Source organism: Engystomops pustulosus, chromosome 10 (genome assembly GCF_040894005.1).
Source record: "Engystomops pustulosus chromosome 10, aEngPut4.maternal, whole genome shotgun sequence".
Taxonomy (NCBI): Eukaryota; Metazoa; Chordata; class Amphibia; order Anura; family Leptodactylidae; genus Engystomops; species Engystomops pustulosus.
The window spans coordinates 62,768,823-62,780,767 of NC_092420.1; the positions used below are offsets into that span (position 1 = coordinate 62,768,823).

General features: G+C 45.1%; 1 protein-coding gene across 1 annotated transcript in view; it reads left to right on the forward strand.

Annotated features, from left to right (window-relative positions):
* LOC140104026 (calcium-activated chloride channel regulator 1-like) overlaps positions 1-10,975 on the forward strand; it is a 30,645-nt gene extending 19,670 nt beyond the window's left edge. The window contains exons 12-14 of the mRNA XM_072127357.1: positions 7,008-7,175; positions 7,704-7,934; positions 9,442-10,975. Coding sequence (XP_071983458.1) covers positions 7,008-7,175; positions 7,704-7,934; positions 9,442-10,025 — 983 coding nt within the window. The 3' untranslated portion in view covers positions 10,026-10,975. The remainder of the gene's footprint in view (positions 1-7,007; positions 7,176-7,703; positions 7,935-9,441) is intronic.
* Positions 10,976-11,945: the final 970 nt, after the last annotated feature.

Here is an 11,945-nt window from a genome sequence, read left to right on the forward strand (position 1 = left end):
AGCCCCTGTCTCTCGGCTCCTCCCCACCCATAATGGGCCTGGGGGCTAGAAGCGTTTACTTTGAAAAAATTATAATTTTCATAGCAGGCCGGGTCGTTTGAATATTTCACCTAGGAATAATGGAATAGCATAGTGGTTCTATTTTTAATTGTTTTTACGGAAATGGTTCCATGATTAAGAGCGACAGTATGGGGCATCCATATTGCGCTGCTATGATTGCAACTTCAGGTCTCCAGCATGGCGGCGACAGATGGGCCGAGTTCCACTATGTATCTGGTGAAATACCTGAAAATTCTGCCCGACACAGCTCGTTTGATAAGGGGACGATGTATGGAGGCAGTGAACTAGTAGTAGATTAAAGGTGCTGCAGTTAAAACTATGTTAGTTGGATCTTGAGATGGAGCTGGCGCTCCGCTGCCAGGCGAGCTTTCGCCAATCCAAGCCCCTGTCTCTAGGCTACTCCCCAAACAGCACTTCTAAGAACCTTTTGTATAAGATCAAGTGTAGTAGTGTTCTTATAAGTTTGGGATATGGCGGGTGAGGGGAATGTAAACAGATGCGCAAGAAGCGCTGAAATAATAACGGTAAATGATAAAAGTTTGCCAGTATATTTTGTGGATTATACAGCAGGGTGGCGACAAAGTTAACAAGTTTGATGTGGAAGCCATGAAAACAACCCAAAATTCTGCCCGACACAGCTCGTTTGATAAGGGGACGATGTATGGAGGCAGTGAACTAGTAGTAGATTAAAGGTGCTGCAGTTAAAACTATGTTAGTTGGATCTTGAGATGGAGCTGGCGCTCCGCTGCCAGGCGAGCTTTCGCCAATCCAAGCCCCTGTCTCTAAGCTACTCCCCAAACAGCACTTCTAAGAACCTTTTGTATAAGATCAAGTGTAGTAGCGTTCTTATAAGTTTGGGATATGGCGGGTGAGGGGAATGTAAACAGATGCGCAAGAAGCGCTGAAATAATATCGGTAAATGATAAAAGTTTGCCAGTATATTTTGTGGATTACACAGCAGGGTGGCGACAAAGTTAACAAGTTTGATGTGGAAGCCATGAAAACAACCCAAAATTCTGCCCGGCACAGCTCGTTTGATAAGGGGACGATGTATGGAGGCAGTGAACTAGTAGTAGATTAAAGGTGCTGCAGTTAAAACTATGTTAGTTGGATCTTGAGATGGAGCTGGCGCTCCGCTGCCAGGCGAGCTTTCGCCAATCCAAGCCCCTGTCTCTAGGCTACTCCCCAAACAGCACTTCTAAGAACCTTTTGTATAAGATCAAGTGTAGTAGCGTTCTTATAAGTTTGGGATATGGCGGGTGAGGGGAATGTAAACAGATGCGCAAGAAGCGCTGAAATAATATCGGTAAATGATAAAAGTTTGCCAGTACATTTTGTGGATTACACAGCAGGGTGGCGACAAAGTTAACAAGTTTGATGTGGAACCCATGAAAACAACCCAAAATTCTGCCTGACACAGTTAGTTTGATAAGGAGACAATGTATGGAGGCAGCTATATGGACGACTTTTGGAGGCAGCTATGGCGATGACGTGTGGAGGTAGCAATGGAGACAACGTGTGGAGCCAGCTAAAAAGACGACATGTGGAGGCTGCTATGGAGACAATTTAATTTGGATAGTGCCTGTATGTGGCAGTCCAAAAAAGTTTTCAAACCAGAGGAGCAGGTAGGTGGTTCTCCAGAAAAATTAAATAAATTGAGTGCCTGTATGTGGCAGTCCAAAATAGTTTTCAAACTAGAGGAGCAGGTAGGTGGTCCTCCAGAAAAATTAAATAGATTGAGTGCCTGTATGTGGCACTCCCAAAAATTGCTTAAAACAGAGGACCGGGTAGGTGGCCCTCCAGAAAAATTAAATACATAGAGTACTATAGCTAGAGCCAGTTGGCCCTGGCAAAAAATAGCCAGTTTCCTATGCTTTAGTGTACAAAGAGGAGGAGAAGGAGGACAATGAGGAGGAGGAGTGCATACATTATTCAGGTTGAGCTTCTTTCACCTGGTGGAGAATGAAAATCCGGAGAAATCTAGGCTTTATTCATCTTGATAAGCGTCAGCCTGTCAGCGCTGTCAGTCGACAGGCGTGTACGCTTATTGGTGATGATGCCACCAGCTGCACTGAAAACCCGCTCGGACAACACGCTAGCGGCAGGGCAGGCAAGAACATCCAAGGCGTACAGCGCCAGTTCGTGCCACATGTCCAGCTTTGAAACCCAGTAGTTGTAGGGAGCTGTGTGATCATTTAGGACAATGGTATGGTCAGCTACGTACTCCCTCACCATCTTTCTGTAAAGATCAGCCCTACTCTGCCGAGACTGGGGACATGTGACAGTGTCTTGCTGGGGTGACATAAAACTGGCAAAGGCCTTGTAAAGCGTACCCTTGCCAGTGCTGGACAAGCTGCCTGCTCGCCTACTCTCCCTCGCTACTTGTCCCGCAGAAGTACGCCCTCTGCCGCTAGCGCTGTCAGAAGGGAAATACTGTTTCAGCTTGTGCACCAGGGCCTGCTGGTATTCATGCATTCTCACACTCCTTTCCTCTCCAGGGATGAGAGTGGAAAGATTTTGCTTGTACTGTGGGTCCAGGAGAGTGAATACCCAGTAATCGGTGCTGGAATAAATTCTTTGAACGCGAGGGTCACTGGATAGGCAGCCTAGCATGAAATCTGCCAAATGCGCCAGAGTCCCAACGCGCAAAAATTCACTCCCCTCACTGGCCTGACTGCCCATTTCCTCCTCCTCCAACTCCTCCAACTCCTCTTCTTCTGCCCATACACGCTGAACAGTGAAGGACTGAACAATGGTCCCCTCTTGTGTCTCGCCAACATTCTCCTCCTCTTCCTCCTCATCCTCCTCCACCTCCTCCGATATGCGCTGAAAAACAGACCTAAGGGTGCTTTGGCTATCAACAAGGGAATCTTCTTCCCCAGTCTCTTGTGACGAGCGCAAAGCTTCCGACTTCATGCTGACCAGAGAGTTTTTCAACAGGCCAAGCAGCGGGATGGTGAGGCTGATGATGGCGGCATCGCCACTGACCATCTGTGTTGACTCCTCAAAGTTACTCAGCACCTGACAGATATCAGACATCCACGTCCACTCCTCATTGTAGACTTGAGGAAGCTGACTGACCTGACTACCAGTTCTGGTGGAAGTTGACATCTGGCAGTCTACAATCGCTCTGCGCTGCTGGTAAACTCTGGATAACATGGTTAATGTTGAATTCCACCTCGTGGGCACGTCGCACAACAGTCGGTGAGCGGGCAGTTGGAGGCGGCGCTGCGCTGCCCTGAGAGTGGCAGCATCTGTGCTGGACTTCCTGAAATGCGCACAGATGCGGCGCACCTTCGTGAGCAAATCAGACAGATTGGGGTATGTCTTGAGGAAACGCTGAACTATCAGATTTAACACATGGGCCAGGCATGGCACATGCGTCAGTCTGCCGAGTTGCAGAGCCGCCACCAGGTTACGGCCGTTGTCACACACAACCATGCCTGGCTTCAGGTTCAGCGGTGCCAGCCACAGATCAGTCTGCGCCGTGATGCCCTGTAATAGCTCTTGGGCGGTGTGCCTTTTATCGCCTAGGCTCAGCAGTTTGAGCACCGCCTGCTGTCGCTTAGCGATGGCACTGCTGCTGTGCCTAGAGCTACCGACTGATGGCGCCATGCCCACGGATGGTAATTCGGAGGAGGTGGAGGAGGGGTGGGAGGAGGAGGAGGCATAGTAGGCCTTTGAGACCTGGACCGAGGTTGGCCCCGCAATCCTCAGCGTCGGCAGTATATGAGCAGCCCCAGGGTCAGACTCGGTCCCAGCCTCCACCAAGTTAACCCAATGTGCCGTCAGCGATATATAGTGGCCCTGCCCGGCAGCACTCGTCCACGTGTCTGTGGTCAGGTGGACCTTGTCAGAAACGGCGTTGGTCAGGGCACGGATGATGTTCTCTGACACGTGCTTGTGCAGGGCTGGGACGGCACATCGGGAAAAGTGGTGGCGGCTGGGGACCGAATACAGAGGGGCGGCCGCCGCCATGAGGTTTCGAAAGGCCTCGGTCTCTACCAGCCTATAGGGCAGCATCTCCAGGCTAAGCAACTTGGAGATGTGGACGTAGAGGGCTTGGGCGTGTGGGTGGGTTGCGCTATACTTCCTTTTGCGCTCCAGCGTCTGGGGTATGGAGAGCTGAACGCTGGTGGATGCTGTGGAGGATCGTGGAGGCGAAGATGGGGTTTTTGCACGGGAGGTGTTTGGGCCGTGGTCCTGGGCAGGGGGCTGACTAGAAGGGGAAGGAGCAGTGGTGTGCCCGGCCGGAGGTGAATGGGCTTGGTGCCATTGAGTGGGGTGTTTAGCATTCATATGCCTGCGCATACTGGTGGTAGTTAAGCTAGTAGTGGTGGAACCCCTGCTGATCCTGGTTTGGCAAAGGTTGCACACCACAGTCCGTCGGTCATCCGGTGTTTCTTTAAAGAACCTCCAGACTTCTGAAAATCTAGCCCTCGCCACGGGAGCTTGACTACGGGCAACATTTGGCGCTGATGCACCAGCTCTGGCCCTGCCTCTGCCTCTTCCAACCTGTTCTTCTATAGGACTCGCCTCCTTCTCAGAAGCACTGTGTTCACCCGGCCTATCAACCCAGCTTGGGTCTGTCACCTCATCATCCTCCGATCCCTCAGTCTGCCCCCCCCTCGGACTTCCTGCCCTGACAACAACTTCACCACTGTCTGACAACCGTGTCTCCTCATCGTCCGACACCTCTTTACACACTTCTTCCACTACGTGAATAATGTCATCATCACCCACAGACTGCGACTGGTGGAAAACCTGGGCATCGGAAAATAGCTCAGCAGCAACCGGACAAGTGGTTTGTGACTGTGGGAAGGGTCCAGAAAACAGTTCCTCAGAGTATGCCGGTTCAAATGCCAAATTTTGCTGAGAGGGGGCAGACTGGGGGGAAGGAGGCTGAGGTGGAGGAGCCGGAGGAGTGCTGATTTCGGTGACATGGGTGGACTGCGTGGAAGACTGACTGGTGGACAAATGGCTAGAAGCATTGTCCGCAATCCCCGACATCACCTCTTCGCACTGTTCTGGCCTCAACAGTGCTCTACCACGAGTCTCAGTAACTTGAGACATGATAAACCTAGGGAGTGTAGCTCTGCGGCGTTCCCCTGCTCCCTCATCAGCAGGTGGTGTCTCACCCCGCCCAGGACCACGGCCTCTGACCCCTGCAGTAGTTGGACGCCCACGCCCTCGTCCTCTACCCCTAGCCCTCGGGTTAAACATTTTCCAAATTAAAGTGTAAACTTTTAATTTTTTTTTTTTGTGTTTATTTATTTTTTATTTTTTTATTTTTTTTAACAAAACGATGCTATCCTATTGCTATGGCTAGTTTCTAACCTACACTGACAGCACACAACTGGATTTTGTGCTGTGCCTGATGAGTTTGAGCTATAAAATGAAATAAAGGTAAAAATAAAAAATAAATCAGCAGACTCTGCCTAATTCTAATCAAACCCCTAATAAATTGTCCCACTTCGGTGTTTGAGGTGGATATGCATGTCACTAGGAGCTAAACACAACGGTCGCAGGTCTCCCAGCAAATTCCTCACAATATGGTACTAGCTGCACTACTAATGCCAGCAAGCCCAGCCACAAGCAAACCAAAAAAAGGAAAATATAACGCTATTGTAGGCCTAAGTAAGCCATTGGGGTTCTCCTATGGCTATTTTGTAGCCGACACTGAAAGCACACTGCTTTGCAAGATGAGTTTGAGCTATAAAATGAAATAAAGGTAAAAAAAAAAAATTAAATCAGCAGACTCTGCCTAATTCTAATCAAACCCCTAATAAATTGTCCCACTTTGGTGTTTGAGGTGGATATGTGTGTCACTAAGAGCTAAACACAACGGTCGCAGGTCTCCCAGCAAATTCCTCACAATGTGGTACTAGCTGCACTACTAGTGCCAGCAAGCCCAGCCACAAGCAAATAAAAAAAAAAGTATAACGTTATTGTAGCCCTAAGAAGGGCTGTTGGGTTCTTGTTGAATCACTCCTGCCTAACACTATTCTAATAGAACAGCCTAACGCTTTCCCTGACCAGCAGCAGCTCTCTCCCTAGCGGCATCCAGACACAGAATGATCCGAGCAGCGCGGGCAGGGGCTAGTCTATTCCAGGGTCACCTGATCTGGCCAGCCAACCACTGCTATCGACGTGTAAGGGTACCACGTCATGCTGGGTGGAGTGCAGAGTCTCCTGGCTTGTGATTGGCTCTGTTTCTGGCCGCCAAAAAGCAAAACGGCGGGAGATGCCATTTTCTCGAGCGGGCGAAGTATTCGTCCGAGCAACGAGCAGTTTCGAGTACGCTAATGCTCGAACGAGCATCAAGCACGGACGAGTATGTTTGCTCATCTCTAATTAAGATATATAGGTGCAGCTATCATAGTTATGGGACACGCAAAATATTCAGAGTATTGCATTTACCCAGGCCCGGTGATACAATGTTTAATGTGGTAGATTGTAGATTTGTAGTGTTGCTGGTAGTGATTTATGTTTAAAGGGGTTGTACCAAGTTTGTTGGTAATTTCCTATCCAATCTCCAGAACACTTAAAGACAATGAAAGGAAATGGCAGAGATTTTTCTATGCAAATTTTGAGGCTCCTACAGTTCTGTATGAAGTGTCAGGATGCATGCTCAACCTGCTGCTCTCTCAATTAGTCAAAATGGGACCCCCCATTCTCATGATTGGTGGTAGTCATCCACCAATCAGATTGTTATCTCTTATCGTGTGGATAACAATAAAACTTGGTATAACCCATTTGAAGTTTAAACATATTTTGTAGCATAAAAATGTTTATTTCTATACACTGAAGATGTACAGTATATGATACCACTGAATATATGTAAAACTGATATGTTAATTTTAAAAGATTTTCTTGGATAAGTAACAATGAAAATAAAATGAAGAAGTAAAGTGATGTAAGTAAATATTTTGATAAAATTTTTTTAGGCCCTGATGTCATCAAGAATGATGGAACATATTCTAGATACTTCACCCAATTCTCAGCAAATGGACGATACAGTTTAAAGGTGCGAGTTGAAAACAATATCAAGGGTAAAAGTCGATTGGTCCTTCCAAAGAGCCGCGCCCTCTATGTTCCTGGATTTATCATAAATGGTAAGAGACCTCTAATATTTGGTGGATACTAATATACATTTGGGGGGGAATTTAACTAATATAACTATTACATTTTATTTTCTCTCTGTAACTGAATTTCAGTTGTACAATTTTAGGCCCCATTCACACAGTTGGTGGGGGCAATGTAAATCTGGCAGCAAATTTGCAAATGACTATACTTACCCTATAGATGGTTATGGCATCAAGGCTCGGTACAGTGAGCACAGCAAGTGTTCACTGTGCCGAGCCATGGCCGCAAAATCTTTGGCCGTAAGAACAGTCTATTTTCTATGGGGAGAGGAGGGGTGAGCAGTGCACTCCCTATGTGAGTTTAACTTTAGGGTGTACTTTTTATTGAAAATGCCAAAACTGGCAATGTTTCTTGTTCCTACAATGTCATCTGAATATACACATAAACTATAAGACAGTTGCAATAGTTCCGTATACTTTGTTTTTGTTCATCTGAAATAATTCAGTAATCCTTTAACTTCCTTTTTCAATATTCCTACTAAAACTCTCTCTCTGCAGGTACTATTACTATGAATCCGCCACGTCCTGAATATACAGATGAAGATCTTAATGTTGGAGAATTTAGCAGGACAGCATCAGGAGGTTCTTTTGTGGTATCTAATGTGCCTTCGGGCCCTCAGCCAGATATCTATAAACCGGATAAAATAACCGATTTACAAGCAGAGATTGTGGATGATATGATAACATTATCATGGACGGCCACTGGGGATGATCTGGACCAGGGGAATGGTGAGAAATATTTCTATCCAATTACTGCAGTGGAATAAATGTGTGATATTGTAGTTATTACATATTAGAATAGATACGAAAAAAATAGAGGGTTGGTGATTTTAGGTAACATCAGATGGGGGAGCAGATCCTTTGCAATAGAAACCCAAACCGTATTGGAGCAGAAACAGCTGATAAAATCAGAACTAGTCTTTTACTGTAACAGCAGTGACATACATGGTAAAACCTCGTAAACGTTACTAATGGCCCAAATATAGGGAGCACTTTGTTAGTTTTCACAGCCATAATTCTTTGCTGGTCAAGGGTGTTAATGACTGCGGCTAATTACATTACAGTAACAATTTTGATAACTGGCACCACCAAATACTCAATAAATAAGGGTGTAAGAAAATTTAAGTGATATAATCAAACAAGTAGTTAGCCATTTGGCAGGTGGGATGAGACCCCATGGACACGTACTGAGCTTCTGCAACATTCCCACTGGGGGCCCACAGTGTATGGGGGCACCTAAAGACTAGGAATGGAGTGGCTGTCTTGATGGCGGCTTAGGCATGCATGGCAGTGTAGACCTTACTTATACTTATCAGAGCCAGAAGGGTGAAGCAAGAACATGGGGAAGGACATGTCATTAAAGGTTCCCCCAGCAAGTAAAGGTGGTGTAGTTGACAGATCTTAGGCAGATGTTAAAAGAAGGCCCATTATGGTAGCGGCTGGCCAGGGATGCACACAGAAAATGGATATGATGTAAACTCTGGTTCCTTTATTAGGAGAACTCACATGAAACACTGCATCAGCAACAAGCTATAGGTCGGTCAGGACTCCTATTTCTTAGGGCAAGCAGGGCTGATAGTAGGCTGGCTGTAGTCGTATAATAGTACCTCAGCCGGAAGCAGCGGTCAGCTAGGCTGGAATCAATCTCCAGTAAGCTGAATAGGCAATCCGTCAGCATTCATACAAATCTCAAGTCCAGGGGCCTTGAACTCCAGAGCTAAGCCACTCGGTAGTGGTGTTGTACCATGCAGATTAACCAGGAGAATTTTAAATGCTGTATTTGTATCTGTATCTAGAAGTAAACACTGCCACTGGTTTTCTGTGGCATCCACCTGAAGATTGCATTATATGGTATAAGTCACTTCTCGCTCATTGGACCAGTCACATGGTTATAAACAGTCCTGTACATTATAAATGCTCCAATCGCCTGCATCCAACCATCATACACATACTTCTTGGCAGGAGGGTTGGCCTATTATAGTGTCTATTAGCTTCACACAGTGAGAGCAGATCAAGTACACTTGAGTTTTTTTTTCATCTTTTTCCCGGCCTCTGAGGGTTTTTCATGGAATGTATAAAGCCATTGCCAATAAATCAGCAGGGGATAGTTATCAAAACTCTACGTACACCTGAAAAAGGCTTCTTCAAAATCTCTTAGAATAAAAAGAAAAGATTTGCCACACACAAGTATGTAATTCAATTCTGTGAAAATAAATATCAACTTTTTGTTCTCCAGCTTCAAGCTATGACCTAAGAATGAACATCAAACACAACGATCTCAGAAACAATTTTGATGGATCAACACCAATCAACGTTTCTGCTCTTACTCCCCTGCCAGCTGGATCCAGCGAAACATTCTCATTCAAGCCAGAAAACATTGTTATACAAAATGGCACCATCCTTTACTTTGCTTTAGTTGCTATTGATAAAGTTGCTCAACGTTCAGATGTGTCAAATATAGCTCAGGCCGCTCTAGTCCTTCCACCAACACCAGCGCCCACAACTGAACCCATAACAACTACAACTGAACCCATAACAACTACAACTGAACCCACTACAACTGAACTGATTACAACTGAACCCATAACAACTAAACTAACTACACCTGAACCGACTACATCTGCATCCACTGCTTCCAATGTTACCTTTACTGGACCAATAACTTATCCACCCGCCAATGACAATTCAGATAAACTCAATATAACAGAGATTACACTGATAGTGTGTGCATCAGTTGTGGTGATTTGTATCATTATAAGTATCACTGTCTGTATCGTCAGCTGTCAAAGGAGGAAAAGTATCCCACAAGTCAGAGTGTGAAATGAAAAACTATCCATATTTCATCAATTATATTTTATATGTATTTATGCATAAATAGACAGCACAGCTCATAAATATATCTTAGATAAAACTCTTACTAGAGGAAGTAACATCTTTTTCATTTCCCAGATAAATGTATTTCCCCTTTCTTTTCCTCTGGGCTGTCTGTCTGTGAGTTCTGGTCTCCTTCCCTAAGTTATATTCACTGGTGATAAGTTAAGAAAGGGATGGACTCATAGAGGCACATTTATTAATAGAGAGGCAAACGTTCTTCAATAATTTGGTTTAAAGGGCCAACGAGCCATTAATTGGCGCTGGCCATTTTCACAAATTCCATATAAGGCTGCTTCTTCCTGCAAACTCTGCTGGATCTTTGAAAGCGCCTAGAGAAAGTTGTGGCTGATGCCTTGTGCTGTTATTGTGATTTTCCGTTGTCACCCCGATTCCTTTCCTGACTATGCTTCTCCGCTGCCTGCCCTGACCTATTGCTACGTTCCCAACTCTGATTTTGTGCTGCCCATCCTGACCTCCTGCCTGTCCCCGACTATGCCTGCCGTTCCTGTACCTCAACCTTGGCTGCAACTGCGGATAAGTCACGCCTGTGGAACGACCTGGTGGTACCATGCAGCAGAAAGTCCAACCCGCTTTGCGGTGGGTTCTGGTGAAAACCGGGTGCCACTTAGACCCCGCTCCCAGGTGTTGACTTGTGTCATCGTTCGCGGTGGTTCAGAGGATCTCTGTGTAATACTTTGGACACAAATAAGGAATCTTACATCTGCCTAGCCATTCATGGCAACGCTGCTCCACACAGATTGAGATATTATACCATACTTTGTCTTGATATTACTTCTTTGAGCTCACTCTGTGAATTGTATTAGTCATTAGAGAACCTGAGGTTGTGTGAACAGGGGAAGAACTTGACAACAACAATAAACTGAATTTCTGCCCTTTCTACTGTATTGATGTCCTCAGGATGAAAGAGTTTGAAAGCTTTGACAAGGCAATAAGCAATAAGTTATTACTTAAAGGGGTATTCTCGTCTGGGCATTCACATTCAGTTTGATTAATCTGCCATTAATAAACATTTCTTCAATTAGAGGTTATTAAAAAAAATGTTCCTGTGTGAAGATAATTTTCCATAAGTGTAGTAATATGGTCCCTTAGAAACCAGATAGCTTCCTCGGATACGGCCACGTCTGCTGGAGGAATTGCACAAATAAACAAAAAGTTTTTGTATATGAAATATCTGAGAATTACTACATGTCCCACAGCCGTCCTGTAGTAATGATCGCTGAATCCAGGAGGTCAGGCAGGGCTCAATAGTGCATGTCTGGCCACTGCTACCCAAATGTGACGTGGTTGTAACCGAGGAAGCTATCTCGTTTCTAAGGGACAATATGGCTATGTTTATGTGAAATTATCTTCACACAGAAACATTTTTTTTAATAACATCCAATTGAAGAAATGTTTATATATGGAAGATTAATGAAACTGAATGTGAATGCAGAGACGAGAATACCCCTTTAAACTGCCATGTTGGCACTTATAATAAATAGAGAGCACTCGCTCTCTAAAAGGTTCGCCATCACTGCCCTAGTCCCATCCCAATCTAAATAATCATCCATGTATTGAGTTAAATGACATAACAAATCAAAAGGTTGTACTGCTTCCAAAACCTTTTTTTTTTAAGTGAATTTAAACATAGCAAAAATTATATCATTATTGGCACCTGTGGTCAGGGGGACCCAAATAATAAAGGGGATGTGTCATTTAGATGACATATTTCCTGTAAAAAAATGTCCACCACAAAATGGTTTAAGTGCATTGTTTGTCACTAGCAGAAAACAAGCCCTTAGTAAAAGAAAAAAAAGTTGTGATATTTGAAAACCAGAAATGTAAAAACTATAAAGGATTTCAATA